This window comes from Otolemur garnettii, unplaced genomic scaffold, assembly GCF_000181295.1.
Source record: "Otolemur garnettii isolate 467f Iridium unplaced genomic scaffold, OtoGar3 scaffold00145, whole genome shotgun sequence".
NCBI lineage: Eukaryota > Metazoa > Chordata > Mammalia > Primates > Galagidae > Otolemur > Otolemur garnettii.
In genome coordinates this window covers 3,752,536-3,770,512 of record NW_003852540.1, presented here as the reverse complement: position 1 = coordinate 3,770,512, position 17,977 = coordinate 3,752,536, and the positions used below count along the sequence as shown (strand labels likewise).

Sequence of the window (17,977 nt, the reverse complement as noted above, 5' to 3'; positions counted from 1 at the left end):
GGTCATTTTGACACTCAAAAAGCTTTGGCTTTTGGAGCATTTCAGATTTTGAATTTTCACAGGTTAGGGATACTCAATATGTACAAACTTACATTACCTAGCTTTAGACTTGAGAAAGGGATTCCAACTATTTGCAGACAAAGAAAGTAACCAGTAATCTGTTTGAAGCAAGTATCTTCCTTTTTTCAGAGAAAAGTTGAATCAGAAGCAGTGAACACAGAAACAACACTAGAAAAATTTCAATCAACAGGCCAAGCACGGTAGCTCATGCCCATAATCCTAGCACTCCAGAGGCCACAGCAGGAGAATTGCTTGAGAGCATCTTAAGCAAGAGTGAGACCTCACCTCTTAAAAAAAAAAATTGGGGTGGCGCCTGTGGCTCAGTGGGTAGGGTGCTGGCCCCATGTATGGAGGGTGGCAGGTTCAAACCCAGCCCTGGCTGAACTGCAACAAAAAAATAGCCAGGCGTTGTGGTGGGCACCTATAGTCCCAGCTACTCAGGAGGCAAGAGAATCGCTTAAGCCCAGGAGTTGGAGGTTGCTGTGAGCAGTGTGATGCCATAGCACTCTACCAAGGGCTTGATAAAGTGAAACTCTGTTACTACCAAAAAAAAAAAAAAAAAAAAAATTGAATCACTGAATCAATTACACAGAAGGGAAACTCGAGGGGCCCTCCTAAAATGCAGAGGCAAGGCAAAAAGAGACTGAAATGATGACAGAAAAAGAGACATGGAGGACAAAGAATAGAGATCAAATATATTAGGAGAACAGAAATTACTAAAGAAAAGAATAGAATAGCAAAGACACACCAGATGACAATGTTTCTAGTTCAAAGATACAATGGTATGTTAATGTCCAATCAGTGCTCTTAAAGCATTGCAGACAGGCGCAAATTAACAAATTAACTTGGCAAATACATCTTTATATATGCCACAAACTGTCTCCCAAATTAGCAGAATATTTGCCTTACATGTCTGGATCTCCTAGGTTATGTGGGCAATACATGCTCAGTAAATATCTATAGAATAAGTAGCCGGGGCTGGACCAAACAGGGGATTAATCTTGACGAGTAAAGAAATTGCTCGTTGCTGCCACTGACAAGATATTTAAGTATTTTACATTTCTTAGCAATGAACACTAGAAGTTGGACAAAATGTCTATCTTTTTCAGATTTCTAAAGGGTCAACAGTTCCTCAAGAGTCCCTCTGACACAGCCCTACCAATCTTCTAGGCTGGCCACAGAGATGACCCACATGTTATCATCATTCTTCCCTCTTCTCTTGAGCCTCATTCTCCTCCTTTACAAAATGAAGGTACTGATACTTACACTACAGGGTATTGAGAGAACATAATGAAATACTGTACACAAGTACCTAGACCAGGGACTGATACATGACAGATACTCAATAGATGTTATTTTTCCCTGCTGTGGATAGAGAATAATAAAGTAGAATAAAAGGAAAAGGAATGGAGTACTATTATTTTATGTGAGGTAGCCAGGGAAAATCTCTCTATCAAGGTAACATTTAAAAGGTGTGAGAAAGCCACACAGCCATCTGTGTACAGAGCATTCCAGGTAAAGAAGAGAAGATCAACTGCAAAGACCCTCAGGCATGAGTGCTTGGTTTGCTTGAGGAACAGCTGGGCTGTCAACATGACTAGAACATACTGGGTGCAGAAGAGCAGTAGAAGCTGAGGTCAGAGACCTGAGGGTATGGGGGTTAGGGATGGGGCCAGATCTCTGTAGGCTATTGTTTAAAAATTCTGGCTTTGGGCAGCACCTGTGGCTCAGTGAGTAGGGCGCTGGCCCCATATACCTAGGGTGGTGGGTTCAAACCCAGCTCCAGCCAAACTGCAACAACAACAAAAACAAAAAAACAAAAAACTCTGGCTTTAAGGAGAAGGGAGGACTGAAGGAGGAGGGAGAGGACAGAAGGGAGGAAGAGGGGAGCAGGAAGGAGGGAGGAAGATTGGTGTGTTCTCACCTAACCCACACAATGCAAAGGTATACAGCACACCTCCTGGGAGAGGGAACAACTGTAACAGGGACCTTACCTAACAAGTGCAAATATTGTAACCTAATTGTTTGTACCCTCATATTAATCTGAAATTTAAAAAATAAAAATAAAAAAAGATTTGTGTTTCTTTCAAAAAAAAAAATAAAAACTCTGACTTTTACCCTAAGAGAAACAGCCATCAGGTTTTCAACAGAGAACTAACATGATTACACCTGTGTTTTAAAACGATCATACTAGTTGATGTGCTGAACACAGGCTGGGAGTAGAAAGCAGAAACCAGAGAAACCAGTTAGAAGGCATTTCAATGAACTGAACTAGGGTGTAGTGGTAAAACAGAGTTATATGTGTGTGTATTTGGATGGTAAGGAAGATATGAATTGGTGATGGATTAGGTATGGAAGTGTAAGAAAAAGAGCCAAGAATAACACCCAAAATTCTGACATAAGCAACCTGAAAATCAAAGCTGTCATTTACCAGATGGGGAAGAGTGCAGAAAGAACAGGTTGGAGGTAAGGGAGGGTGGAATTCAGGAGTTTGCATTTGGTGATGTTGTATTGGACATATGTATTTCACAGTTCTTGACATGCAGACCTACCTTAGTCTCAGCGAACTGCAACTGCCTCCTGAGTAGTCTGTGAATCACTACCACAGGCTGAGCATTGGACTGCTGGCTCTGTGTTCTTCTTGAGCCAGATCATATACTTGGTATCTGACACCAAAGCTGGGAGAACTGATGAAGATGGGGCTTGGGAAGTCTGAAGCTGGTTAGAACTACTCTCATCAGCACTTGTCCTGCACTAAAAGATAGCTTCAACAGCCAACACCCAAAAGTACCCTCTGAAATCATGACTACTTGTAATCGATCACAAAAGAAGTACTAGGATCCTCTGGTGCAACCTGTAGTCATACACTTTCTCTTTTAACTCAACATCTTCCACAAAGTGTAAACAATTTGTTAGTTGTCCTCTGCCTCCCATACTACAAATCCCCTCTGAGACTGGAAGTTTCATCCATGTTTTTGTTGGAAAGGCATAAAATACATATTCCTCTTGGGAAAAAGAAGTCTTTCATTCCCAAGATCCAGAAGTCATTACATGCATTCAAATAGTGTGAATTTTTGATAAGTCAATGTCTAGAACCTTTACCTACTTGCAGAAATTTAACCAAAGGAACTATATGCTCAAATTCTGCTATAAGGAACAGATTCACTGTTCATAACAGTGAAAAAATTGGGACTATTTTCTTGGCAAAGTAAAGCAAAGATTGGTTAAAGAAATCTTGGTATATTTAAAAAAAATAACTACTACGATTCCATACAAGAATACTTATAAAATATTAAGCAAAAAATGCATATTATAAATATTAAGCAAAAAAAAGCAGATTATAAATAGCATATATAATATGACCTCCAGTTTTACTGAAAATGAAAGTGCATGTACCAATACTAGAAACTGATTACATAATCAGGAAAATAACAGTGATGTTACCTCTGGGTAGAGGGATTGTGGATGAATTCTTTTTTTTTTTATTTGTCTGTATTTTCCAAATTATAATGAACAAATACTCTTTTATACAAGAACAAGTACTTAAGATTTTATATTCAATACAAAATAGCTCATATTTGTCACATTTGGAATTCCATTTTTGCTGGCTTTTTTAATAAACATCTACCTATGTCCCTAGTATATACTTCATCTAGGTAAAAATACTTCCTCCTGAAAAGACATTTGTGGACTCCTCCCCACAGGCCTCTCTAACAACTCTGCACAGAAGTCAGCCACAGCGTACCCCTGTCTCAGCACAGGAGACTCTGCTCCCCAGGTCTGTGGCTGCTACTTCCCCAGTTTAGTAACTGCTACATGGGAAATGTGAAGCAGACTGACTGCCCTACTCTCCACCTGGCTGGAGACCCAACTGTTAAGCAGAGACTAAGAGCTCCACAGTCCCCACCAGAGCAACAGGGAACGGGCTTTGTTTTCTATAAACAGACAGACAAGAAAAAAGTTCAGCTTAAAACATAGTCCTCAGAGGAAAGAAAATAGAAACCAGGCAGCGGGGAATGCTTCATATTCCTAAAAGCTTTTTTTGTAAGTTAACACACGGTGTCTGCTTCTCTCTAGTCACCTATTTATCACTCTCCTCCTCAGAGAAGGGAAAAAGCCCTGGCTGTTTTCCTAGTGCAGAGGTTTGTGGCTGGGGGGAAAGAGGAAGGGGGGAGGAAGGAGGGTGCTTTAAGCATGATGCAAACCATTTGGAGCTGAGTGAGAGCACTGCCAACACAAGCTGCACTATTTAAACAAGTGAGGAAATGATCGTATATACAACATGCCAGCAAGCGCACACACACACACACACACACCCCAAAGGAAGTCAAGAGGGCTTTTTTTTTTCAGGACACAGAGTTGGATGTCAGCGGCTAAAAGGTCGATATTTTCCCTTAACACCCTTCTCAATGACTTAATCGTGTTCCGTTTGCACAGAAAACTTCCCAAGAATAAAAAAAGTCTGAAGAATTAAGAGGAGGGGTGAATGGGGAGGGATGTTTGGCCTGGGGCTGACCTTATCCGAGGTTTTCTCCACGTAGCAGGGGTCCTGAGGGGCAGCCAGCAAGGGGACAAAGCCTGAGAGAAGGCGATCCTCTTCCAGGATAAGAAGGGTGAGGTCATCGTCCGGGTCCTTGTACAGTGGCACCTCAGACTGATTCACTGCTGTCAGTATGTTACAGAAATCAGCCAGCGTCGACCACACATCCACAGCAACCCTGTGAGAAATAAAGTAAGAAAAGAAGAGTAGCTCTAAGGAGGGACCAGTAAAAGTATTCTCAGCACTTGTGAGCAGGAAGGTCCTTGCAGCAAATGTTGCCTAGACTGGCATCATCCAGGAAATCATACCCCAAATGATAGAATATGAACTTGTGCCCATAACAGCAATTCGGGTGTGTGTGTATGCAAAGTTCAAATTGATTACAGGAAGATTTTAATCCCTACCAGAAAGGAAAAAGAATTTAGAGAATCAGCTGCCTAATGCAGGTCCTGTCACCTTTCCAGACAGTGTGCCTGAGATACTTATTCAAACACTCTAGACACCCAGTGCCTGAGGCTGCTCCCAGAATTCCCCCATTTCTGTCCAGCCAAATACATGCCACACAGACAGCAAATGAGCACCAGCCTTTCCTCCTTCAGACACAGCTAGTCCAATCATAGTGTAGAAAGAGTCAGGAGGGTTTTCCCCTACAATGCTTTAGAAATCCCTTCTCTATATGTAAGCAGGAAAAACAAACAAACAATCAAATACAGATCCAACAAAAACCTCACATCTTGCCTGTCAAGATCCTTCTAGGAAGGTAAAGCTTGTATGTGTTTTATTAGTGCTATCTTGGTCATCCTGCACCTTCTCCTTTCTCTCACTTATATAAGGTTAGGTATAGGGTGACCAGTCATTCTGGTTTGTCTGGGACTGTCCCAGTTTTAACACTGAAAGTCAACTCATCCCCAGGAACTGCCTACCTCTGGACAAACCAGGATGGACAAACCATCCTAACTGCACATCACTAGATCCTGGCTGAACCTGAGAAGAAATCTTGACACTGTAAGTTTGGCTCTCCCAAGTTGAAAATCTGGAGTAGAATTATAAAACAGGGGGTTCATTCATCTATTACTGTCATTTGTCAAAAATCTACTGCGATTCAGTTCAGACTCCTGCTTTGGTGAGTGCTAAGGGTTCATAAGCCTCTCTTTCTTTCCTTCTCATCCTTCCTTCCCCTTCCTTCCTTTGCCTGCCCAGGGACATCACAAATCGCAGTCAGATACAAGGCCTGCCAAGTTTATAGACTTGGCTTTCTTCTCCAAAGGAGTGCCTAACCAGAGAGTCTGGAATAGGCAAGGATGCTAAGTTTTACTCCAAAAGGAGTAAGATGCATAGAGGAATTACAAAGAAAAGTTTCATAATTAGGTTGAAGAGATGGAGTGACAAGAGACATAGGCAGAGAGTTTTAAGAATTGTCCTGAAATCTCCCTGTAGAGTTACTACACGTGAATTCTTAGGGAGGGGACTCAGATCAAAGCAGTTTATTTCTCCTAGAGACTAGGTCCTCTAAAAAATGGCAAAAAGAGGGCACTTGAAGGACATGGCACAGAAGGTAATGTGGGGAGAAAGCAGAGTCAAGGTATGGGAACTCCCTGACTGGCTCCAGGTGGAAGGAGGCTGCACTGGTTTATTTACTGTAATCACTGCACTAGGAAAAGGCAATGAAACGAAACATCTTGTTTTCAAGAGTATCCTGGGAACCAGCCGGAACACAGCCCCATTAATCACACAACGGTACATAATCAACACACGTGTACTGCAGAAGTAACTTGCTTCACAGGATTTACCCAGGAAAAAAGAACAAGTTTGGGAAGAATCACCGGAGGGATAAGAGTTTTCTAAAGCCTTTCTCTGCGCAGACACCAACAACCAGACTCATTCACAAAGCTCCATCTTTTGGCTCAGCTGGGTTTGGCTGTCAGAAATGTTTAAATATGGAAAAAAATAAACAGTTGCAACACGTTTCTGTGCAGAGATCTGCCTGAGCCCCTTTGTGATGTAATGGGAAACGCGGCATTCAGGCTACCAGCTGTAGAATAAACAGAACTGCGAGGGTTAAAAGGAACTGAACTTTCCACGACCCCATCTGCAGAGAAGAAAATAATAAGAGGAATGATGCACTGCCCCACAGCTCTGATAGTTTATCCTCTGGTCCTGGCTGCAGAGACAAGCACCGGATGTGATAGGGCTGCTCAGGGCCGCCTCAGAGGTTAGCGCTGCCCATGGGAGACGCACAGGGAGGCTCTTCCAGTTCCCCGCTTCCTCCCTCAATGCCCTGCCGGCCACTTGAGCCCACTGCCTGAGTCTGATCCCACAGCGCTGGTGAGCCTTGGCTAGCAGGCACTGCTAGGCTGCACAGCAGCAATTTGGAAAATAAACAGGAAAGACGACAGTGAGAAGGAAGAAGGTGAAAAGTCTCCCAGCTGAATTCTTGGCATGAGGGCACTGGTTGGTGCTGTGCAGGTCAAGGCTGCTGAGGACACAGTTGGGGGTGGTATGGGGAGCAGCATCTCCCCAGCCAGAGAGAGGAGGCAGAAAATTACCCATGGCTGCCACAGTGGGAGGCCCTACATCCCTCTCTTATCCTCCCACTCCTACCATCTTGGATGTAAGATGAAGAAATATGTGGTACCATGTGGTTCTCATTACCATGCTCTCCTGTCCCCTAAGGCTCAGATAAACCAAAACTGACTCCTCCCAGACACTGCTGGCCACCAATAGGGACCCCTGCCCACATCTGCCTTTTGCCCATTACCATCCATTTTGTGCCAAAACCTTAAGAGTCATTGCAAAAATAAGGTGGATGAGAGTCTCTACCTCAGTGTTGCTTCGTAAGACAGCAGCTTGTGCCAAAAGACATAGGAAGTACCCTGAATTCCCAACTCAGAAATATAAATAAAAGTGGTCCAAGGGCCAAGCTAGACTGAACAGAACCAAAAGAATACACAAAATGCTTCATTGAACGGTCACTTCTGTCCTGGTCAATTCAGACTGGTCTTACATTTGAACTCTGTTGGGAACAGCTACTTTCTTCTGGTATCTCTGTATTCACATTTCTATCATTAGTTACCTCCTCTCACTAAACACCATAGACATGAATACAACTACCCAGGTACCCAGGGACCACAGAGTGACTCTCTACCGGGGTGTGGGGAGTGAGGAAGAGTCAGGAAACTAATACTAAAAAGGAAGAGGTGCTTTGACAAACTAGGTGAGATGTCTGAACTCAAAAGTTAAGATATGTGCAAGGGGATGAGGTAATGCCTGGAACCTGGGCAACATCACCTCAGCTTACCCTCATCAAGCCTCTGGGCTAGGATGTCAGTTCTGTGGGTGAACACAGGGTTTCCTGTCTGAGTATAAGGGGAAAAGCTTAGCTTTTTCCTGCTTTACTTCCCTATCCCAACTCAGATCACTTTCTAACCTTCACCCTACAGCAGCCCCTTGGACTCTGAAGATACAAGGTTGGCCTAAACTGAGGAGCCCAAAATCAAATTTGGGTGGCTATAAGAAGCTGTAAACAGTTCCAAATTTCCTATAAATATTTGAGAAATAACTCTCCAAAAGGTTGGGGGTTGTTTTTGTTTTTTGAGATAGAGTCTCACTTTGTCGCCCTCAGTAGAGTGCTGTAGCGTCACAGCTCACAGTAACCTCCAACTCCTGGGCTTAGGTAATTCTCTTGCCTCAGCCTCCCAAGTAGCCCGCCACAATGCCCGGCTATTTTTTTTGTTCTTGCAGTTTGGCTGGGACTGGGTTCAAACCCGCCACCCTCAGTATATGGAGCTGGCACCCTACCCACTAAGCCACAGGCACTGCCTGAGACACAGTCTTATACTGTTACTTAGGCTAGAGTGCTGGGGTGTTATCACAGCGCACAGCAACTTCAGACTCCAAGTTCAAGTGATCCTCCTGCTTCAGCTTCTAAGTAGCTGAGACTATAGGTGCCCACCACAACACTGGGTTAATTTTTTTTTTTTAGTAGAGACAGGGGTCTCATTCTTATTTAGGTTGGTCTTGAACTCTTGAGCTCAGGTGATCCTCCTGCCCTGGCCTTCAAAAGGTTTTTCAGATAATCTCAAACCACCTTTGATTCTAAATGGATCCTTTAGAGTGCTGTGGGTTCAGCACTTCTGGCGTGTTCTGGTTCAACTTATATTTTTGGAAAAGCCCCAGAGCCCACAAAATCTTACTAAAGTTAGGGTGCACTCTTTACCAAGCAGACACAAAGCAGCCGAAGAATATGAAACTGTGTCCAATGAGCCCATTTATGGCTTCCAGAATAGTGGCAGGGGAGTCTCTCAGCAGCTGTGATGTGATTAGTGAGAAGGGATCAGCAGTTGCAGAGTGACCCATTGGCCCAACCCCACAGAACACACCACACACCAGGAAAGCAGACCCCTGGCTGGAGTCTGAATGCCAGATCCTAGCTTGGGACAAACCAGCAGTGACTGGTTAGAGGTGTGCACTCAGAACCAAGGCTCACTTGCTTCCCTACAGACATGCATGTACTTACTCCACCAGGAAAGGAAAAAAATAAGAGTTAATTTACTTTTTATTGCTTCAGAATTCCAAGGTTTAATGTAGCTGTCAGTTTGAGTGCAGTGCAGCTGCTGGCCGATACAATGCAGCCCAGGCCAGTCCAGGTGACTAGGGAAACACATTTCACAGAAATGAACCAACACACACTCTTGGCTGGTTGTTTTGGGGATACTGATTTGGGGAATCTGATTAACCCTTCAGGCTGGAGTTTCAGCCATAGAAAAGCAGCTTCGGTTTGGGGAACTGAAAAGCCTTGCTCTTAGATGGGCCTATGAGTTTTTGTGTTTCTAAAATGTTGGCGTTTTCTCAAGGGAGATGTTACCCAACTACAACATGTTCTGAAAGATTAAGGTGTGAGATATGCGAGACATGTTACGTAGAACAATATGCCTCCTTGCTAGAAAGGCAGATCTGCAAACTTTAGAGAGAAGAAGTTAGGTAGGACTTTTCTTTTCCTTCTTTTTCTTTTCTTTTCTTTTTTTTTTTTTGAGATAGAGTCTCATTTTGTCACCCTCTGTAGAGTGCTATGGAGTCAAAGCTCTCAGCAACCTCAAACTCTTGGGATTAAGCAATTCTCTTGCCTCAGCCTCCCAAGTAGCTGGGACTACAGGTGCCTGCCACAACACTTGGCTATGGAATTTTCTTTTCTTTTAAGATAGAGTCTCACTCTGTTGCCCCAGTCTAGAATGCTGTGGGCATCAGCCTGGCTCATACAGCAACCTCAAACTCCTAGGTTCAAGTGATCACCCTTCCCTCTGCCTCAGCCTCCCCAGTAGCTGGGAGGACAGGCACCTACCATAATGCTCAGCTGGTTTTCCTATTTTTAGTAGAAACAGGGGTTTCAGTCTTGCTCAGCCTGGTCTTCAACTCCTGAGCTTAAGCAATCCAACCACCTAGGCCTCCCAGAGTGCTAGGATTACAGGCATAAGCCACTCACTTGGCTCAGGTAGGACTTTTCTGAAAGCTCCAACTGGGGCAGGACTGAGGGAAGGAGACAGCATAGAAAGAGTAGAGTGCTAAGGCCCAACCAGGGCTCAGTCCATCTTTCTATAAGTCTTAGGAAGACTAAGCACGCCTTCATATTTTTACTGGGGGAACAGGCTAACTGGTGATTAATATCAAGTACAATGACCCCATGTTACAAGCCTGCAGGGGCCTGTGGAGGTGGCCATTTCCTGTGTAATACCAGCTTGTTTAAACACTAACATTCAAACTCCACAGCTGCAGAACAAACCCGGAAAGAGTTGAGTGAGAAGAAGCCCTGCATTGTGTTTCAGAGCAATGGAAGATCAGAGAAGCAGTGCAGATGGGAAATGAGTTGGATCTTTCAGATCCTAGAGTGAGGAGATCTGGAAATACAGCCACAATGGCACAGAAACTAGGCACAAGGAAGCTGAAAAGGAGAAAGCCTACAGGCACAAAGACAAAAGGTCATAAGAGAAACACCTCTAAGACATGCAACAGTCTCTTTTTCAAACTTGTTTTCCTATAGGCCATTATATCCTAGCCCACTACTCTCCACTGGGGTTCAGTGGCCAACATAAGACCACTGTTGTCCTGAGGACTTCTCATTCAAATGGAGAAAGCAACAGGAAGGGAGCAGCTAATAGCAGAAATGGACCTGAATTTTCAAGACTGGCAGACTTCAATACATGGAATAATATGTGCGCTTAAAATGGCTCAGCTAGCCCCTTGGAAAGCCAAGATGTCATGCCAACCCTTCTTGCAGGAGGGCAGAGGATCTGGTTCTCGCACCTCAATACCAGGTGGTTCAATAGACCCTGGGATAGGGTGATGGTTGGAAGAAATCTATGTAGCACCTTTGAAATGTAGAAACTACAAATACTATAGTGTGTTTTCCAGATGCCACAATGATACAAAGTGACAAATGTGTCAGAGGTCCATCATTCTTAAGACACAGGTAGTAGAATACCATACTCCAAGAATAAGAGATGTTTGTTGGATAACCACTAAAGAACACAAGACTCAGGAAAAGACAATCCCTTCTACCTTTGTAGTTTATATGAACAAGTCAACTTGGGCCTTTGAGAGCGTACTTAACCCTAAATCAAGACTGCCCAACAGGGCAAATCAAATCGTGAAGCTTAATCATTCTGTACTAGTGTAAGCATATAAACTTCTTCATGTTTTAAGCAGTCAGCTGGAGCCTTATGGCCAGTGACAGGTCACAGTAACCTCATTCCAGGATTTCTCAAGTACCAGATCACCTCTATTCCCTCCCCCACCCCCATCTAGGTCAGTGCCTTATTTGATTTTGGATCTCCCAGGCTACATTCATATGCACAGCCTGTCACATCACCATGGTGTGTTAAACCCATCAGCACTGCATGTTTGGGAAAGAGCAGCCCCTAGGGGACCTTGACTTCTCTACGGCATGAGTGGAGCCCTTGGTGCGGATTCTCACGGTTCCTCCCTCTCCAAACTTGTAGCTGTAACCACTCCAACACGTCTTCTTAGTTGTCTTCTTAGTTTAGCACACACTGGACCCAAATAACCTCAGCCCAGAGCTGGAAAGTACTCTCCCTGGGGTTAGCTGCTGTACCCTGCTGGGGTCAGGCTGGAGCCTTAGGCCAATACCCCTTCCTCTCACAAGGAGTCCTGTGGGAGGAGTGGGAGGAGACAGAGGTTCCTGCAGTGGGAGAGATCACGTGTGCCCCACACTCAGCACTGGAGGAAGAGGAACCCCCTGGTGCCAGGCTGTAGTGCTGACGCCCCAACCCGGAGCCAGGGAGACTGGGTGGGGAGCCAGGGTAGCAAAGGGGCTTCCCACAGTCACCACCACTTCCTTGAGGGAAGTGCTGATGGACTATTACTTAGTGACCTCCTAAAATGCCCTTTTGGGAAGACGTATTAAACGTCCTTGAAGGGGTGCCGATTAGACTTGGAATTAGTTCTTATTCCAGAGCTGCCCTGCAAGGGTGAATGAACTAGCTTTTTTTTTAACTCAAGAATTTCTATCTCATCTATAGAATCAACACATGTAGGCTCCCTGAGGAAATTAGCTTACTGCATACTCCCTACATATCCCTATTTCTCCTATGGGACAATACCTCAGAGGGCTCCCTCTGAGCCTTTTCCAGCCAGCTCTGTAGACTATATAGGACAAGCCATGGAAAAGCAGCAAGTTCAAGAATTTCTACAGTTTTATTTTATTTTTTTAACAATATTCCAATCCAACAGTGTGATAAATGCATCCGAGCTACAATTAGGAAGATATATAGCATCAGAATGCGAAGGTCTGGGCAGTCTGGTGAAACACGGGCTCTCCAGAGCCCCAGCTATGTTTCCCATTATGTAACCCTGGTCATGGGCAGACAGCCAGACTCCAAATGAAAAAGAGACTCTGGCTTGGCACTGGTTCTATTTTCCTATCCTCATTCGGGGTCAGCACAGTGTCATACAGCTGCAGAGAAAGCTCTGGGGATTAAACCTGGGAAAGCCTCCAAGACCAGGACCTGGGTTCAAGTACCAGCTGAAAGCAATAAACCAACTGCCACAGCTGGGCTAGGTTTGGATGTTCTCAAAGTCCCCTGACTCTTTCACTTACTGAGAACTAGAGATCAAGATGAGGGAAGATTTGGCTTCAGCACAGACTGTGAAATGAGGTAGGTTGTCCCATTGCCCTAGCCTTGCCAAAGGTCCTGAGATGCAAGGGTCACTATGCTCAGGCTCATGGAAGCCTGCTTTTCTGTTCCTCTCTATCACCTGACATTCACAACTTTCTTCATGCTTACTTAGGAAAGCGGAGAGCAGTTGTCTCTCCATTCTCATAACAGACTTGGTGTAGAAGAAAATAGAAACTGTGCTAGCAGATGGAGCAAGTAGATGGCCCCTCCAAACACTGAGGTTTGTTCACATTAGACCAAAGCACTCTATACAACCTTCTGCAAGGGCCCCAGGCCACTTTCCACACTCTGCTACAACTCCTAACAGGTATAAATGGAACATCGACTTACTTCCATACATATTGACCCCATCACACAGACCTACTAAGTGTCACTTCTCTTTGTGAGAGAAGAAACAAACGGCCTTGCAAAAATGCCTTATCACTTTCCAGTGCCGATGACGTTCTGTAATCACCACCCAGGTGACATGTGCTTGTCATTGCCTAGGAAATAGATTTGACTGGAAAGATCATGATGGGCTTGGGAATTTGCCTAGGAGAGTGCAGGATGCTATACAATGATTGTCTCATGGCACAAGGAAGAGGGCAGCACATGTAAGACAGGGAGGGAATGAAGGGAGTGAAATGAAATAAGGGTCCAGTGTGTCAGATGGGCCATTAGAAAGTGGAGTTTCTGGAGGAAAAGCAAATGGGAATATAGGCTATCTGGTCACCTCATCTTAGGATCAGAGAAATTTGTCTTTGTAGGCAAAGACCAACAAAAGCATGCAAAGGAGAGGTGTTAAGTGGAAGTCATTTCCTTCTACTCTCTTGAGAGCATTGCTAAACTCTCCAAAATGAAGATTATCAACAAGGGCCTTACTAGTATCAGGGGGTTTATAGTTCTGACATCTACAGAATCATCTAGAATGTGTTATTTCCTATGGCCTTAAAAGGAACAGCTACACAGTATGGAAGATCGGTGGGCATATGACAGTTTGAAACCCACAGAACCATCATAACTTGCCAGTCTCTCAACCATAGTATTTACTCAGTGAGTATCAGGGAGCTGTAGAATATGAGAAACTAGAAAGGAGGAAGATAAAATTCTTATTCCACCTTTCAGTGCTCAGTGTGAGGGCTCTAAGGTAGGGTTACCCTCAGCGGTAGTAATACCAGGTTTATTCTGTTGAACAGTGGCACAGCCCTTAAACAACCATGCTTTGAGTTTAGGCCCCAGGATAGCAAAGCTCCTCCTTTATGCTTAAACTTGCATTCCAGAGACAACCAGCTGCTGATCCTGAATGCTGAGAGAGAGTGCAGAAGGGGACTTTATTCTCTATCCCACTGACTTCTCTAGCCCAGACTAGTTCACAAGATAGTAAATAAGTGGAGTCCACAGCTATAGCAATTTATTTTCTGGGCAATTATACTATTTGGGCAGATTTATTCTCCCTGTGAAAGAATAAGTATGATTCAAGTATCCCAATCTGCCTCTCCGTAGCCCAGGATGTGAAGCCCAGTTGGGGGTGGCTGCAGCTTGGACCACGTGCCTGGCTGTAGATTGAGCCCTTGCCCAAAGATGGGCAGCAGCTTGCAGAGCCGGCAACAGGCCATTTGCTGCAGCATCCAAAGAGAAAACAGACTCGGCACCTCAAGCAAATGAGGCCCAGCACTTCCTGTGTGAGCTTTCCATTTCCTCAGCCAAACAAAAGCCAAAGGGAGTGAAAGGAGGCGGGGAGATGAGGGAGACATGCTGCCTAAGAGAGCGACCAGATCTGATGCCCCAGGATATGGGTAAATAGAGGCTGAGTGGATCATATCTAAGGGACTTGTGGTTGTCAGGTGATCCAGGGAAGGCTCAGGCTCTAGGGACAGCTGGTCTGCCTCCCCACCCAAGAGAAAGCAAGGAACACTCAGCGACCCTCACGCATGCTCAGACACAGTGGCTTAGATACTTGGAGAGCTGAGTCCTTTCTTGGCATTCTCTTTCTAAAATTGTAAATTGCCTAGTCCACATTATAGATTAGCAGCATGAAAAGTCTGAGGCTGTACTTATTAACTCTTTGGGGATCACTGCTGGGATACAGCTGTCCCTTGGCCAGCAGAGCTATCAGTTCCTTTGTGTGGCCCCAGCTGCCCAGCATAGAACTTAGGCCTGGCTCATAAGGCCTAAGAGTAGTGATTTTCAACTGGAGTGCCATGAGAGGATCTTAGGCGTCCTGTGAAAATGTTTAAAGATTAATTAAATTGTTTTCAAAAGAAGTTCAAAGCACAGTAAGCATATTCTTTTTTTGATCAATATAATGTAAGTGTGGAGGGAAGTTTAACTATCGGTTCAAGTGTGCCGTGAGATAAAAAAGGTTGAAAAACACTGCATAGAGCATATTTTGGAAATCTAGAAGGGCTCACAGAAAGGATGCAGAGAACTACCCAAAGCAGTGATCACCACCTACATGGTCATAGGGGCAAAGGTAGAGGATATGGGGAGGGTGAGTGTAACAGTCCATGGCTGCTTCTTGGGTTGAAGATAGAGAAAAAAATTAGAAGGAAAGGCAAGAGCAGGGAATAGAGTCAGACTACACAGAAAGATCAATAACTCCTGGCCAGAAATCTCTCCATTGGCCTTCCCCTGTGGGTCACCTGTGAGTCTAGGAGCTAACCCAGAAAAGTTCCCTTCCATATTCCCTAGAAGTGCCCTTGGTAGCAGCCAAAGTCTCTATATTCTTTCCTTCAGTACTTTTCCCCTCCCAAAGAGAAATATTGGAGATGAATGATGAAGTACTGGGTAAGGATGCTTGCTCTGAAACACACATATTCACATAATAAAGAGCCTGAAGGAACTCTGAGTACATAGTACCTGCCAGAGACAACAAGACAGAGAATGGGGCTGGGGAAGAAAAGGGAGAGGGAAAGGGGAAATAGAGAAGTGGGGCACGGGGATGGTGAGAAAGGCAGAGATATCCAGAGAGAGAAAGAGAGCAGGAGGGAGAGAGACAAACTCTCAACACAGTTGAACACAGATACAACCTCAATGCATACACATGTACACTACTGTACAAATATGAACACAAAAGTGACACTAACACAAAGAAGAATAGGATCCACGGATGGATAGAGCAAGCTGTTATGGTTTTTTGTTTGTTTTTTTCTTTAGAGACAGAGTCTCACTTTGTCGCCCTCGGTAGAATGCCATGGCATCACAGGTCACAGCAACCTCCAGCTCTTGGGCTTAGCTAATTCTCTTGCCTCAGCCTCCCGAGTAGCTGGGACTACAGGCACTTGCCACAATGCCCAGCTATTTTTTTGTTGCAGTTTGGCTGGGGCCAGGTTCGAATTCGTCACCCTTGGTATATGGGGCTGGTGCTCTATTCGCTGAGCCACAGGCACCACCCAGAGCAAGCTTTTTCTATAATGGATTGGCTAGTAAATATTTTAGGCTTTGTAAGCCATATAGTCTCTGTGGCAACTTCTCAACTCTGCTGTTGTGTGAAAGCAGCCACAAACATAGTGTAAACAAATAAGCATGGCTATGTTCCAATACAACTTTATGGACACTAAAATCCAGCTTTCATATAATTTTCACATGTCATGAAATAGCAGTCGTTTCCTTGTTTTCAACTATTTAAGCATGTAAACCATTCTCATTCTGTGGGCCATAGCTTGTGACCTTGATATAGACACACACACAACAGAGGCAGACCACAAAGGCAGGCAAAGAGACAGAGGCAGGTAGGCAGACAAAGGCAGACCCTCCTACACAGAAATCCCACCTCCAACAGAAAGGTCCAGACTGACAAAAAGACAAAGCTACAGACAAACATGAACGCAGAAAGATACCTAGATAGACATCCCACCAGAGGCAGAGACACACAGACCTTCATACTCAAACCTAGACAGACACTGAGACACATACAGACTTACAGACACACACAGACAAATGGACCCAGACAGGCACAGAGTTAGACACAACCCGGTTATGATGCAAAGATAAAAGAAATAGCCATAGTTATACATTGTCAATGTAATTTATGCCACTGAACTGTAAACTTAGAAATGGTTAAGTGGCAAATTTTGTTATATGTATTTTTTATCACAATTAAATAAAAAAGCCATACAAATACCAACAGATCTATAATATATAGATACACTCGAGCAGATGCATATACTTCCAGAACAACACACCCCACTGACAAATGCTCTGAGAAGTACCACACTGACACACAGAGACAGGGCTGGGGGCATGGTTAGGAGACAGGGAAAGAGTAAACAGAAGAGAGATGTGTACGCACTCACATTCTACACACATTACCATGCCACGAGAGGAGGCACAGAGATAGAGCGTGGAAGCAGCACAAGCAGTGAGAAAGCCTGAAAGATACACAGAGAAAAACTAAAAGGGACAGAAAGAGACAGACAAAGTTGTTCTCACCTATTAACACAAATCCAGAATCTAGAGGCAGCTGCAAAGACAGTGAGTGTGAAGGATATGAGGGAACAAGAGTAGGAACAGATAACAAAATGAAGAGCAAGCTTTAGACAGGGAGAAAAAGAGAGTGCAAGAGGATGAAGAACAGGATTCAAGAATAGCCAAAAATAACCTAAAACCACCAGAGGACAAGGTTGGTGTTCAAGGATGGGAAAAACCAAAGTTCAAATGAAGAGAGAACAGAGAAATAAGCAGGCTGTGAGTAGAAGGAAATAAAAAGCAAGACAAGGAAGGGCACTGTAGGAACACAGCTGGGCCAAGGCCAGCAGTGCCCACAGGAATGGGCAGGTCAACTCACTGTGAGGACAGGTCCAGGGATGTGGGTGGAGGATTCCAGGTGTCTGGGTAGCCGAGCATCCAGTCTGACCAGACTTTCACACTGGGGAGCAATTCCTTCAGGTCCGGGACAAAGGAAGACACCTTGATGTCATCTTGGTCATCCTGATCCTCAGGAGAGGACAGCTGAGCTGCAGAGGCAAAGGGTGAGAACTGGGCCTATGTCTGCTGTGGCCTCCAAGTGAGGACTGGGGCGTTGGGATGGCAGCAAGTTCTTAGGGAAGGGAGATTAAGTCCACAGGAAACCTGGGCCCAGAGGCGAGCACAAGTGCCAGCACCTAAGAGGATTCTTAGGTGAAAAGCAGGACAAAGAAAGAACCAGTACACTGGGTCTGCTCCCAGTGATAGCTATTTCTCTTTATCTGGCTGAAGTCTCTACTCTGTC

General features: G+C 44.6%; 1 protein-coding gene across 2 annotated transcripts in view; it reads right to left on the bottom strand.

Annotated features, from left to right (window-relative positions):
• Positions 1–4,452: 4,452 nt before the first annotated feature.
• LOC100953598 (telomerase-binding protein EST1A) overlaps positions 4,453–17,977 on the bottom strand; it is a 149,353-nt gene continuing 135,828 nt past the window's right edge. For both annotated transcript variants that reach the window (XM_023518698.1, XM_023518699.1), the window contains exons 12-13: positions 17,555–17,723; positions 4,453–4,778 (exon numbers count right to left, since the gene is read on the bottom strand). In XM_023518698.1, the coding sequence (XP_023374466.1) occupies positions 4,475–4,778; positions 17,555–17,723 (473 nt within the window). In that variant the 3' untranslated portion in view covers positions 4,453–4,474. The remainder of the gene's footprint in view (positions 4,779–17,554; positions 17,724–17,977) is intronic.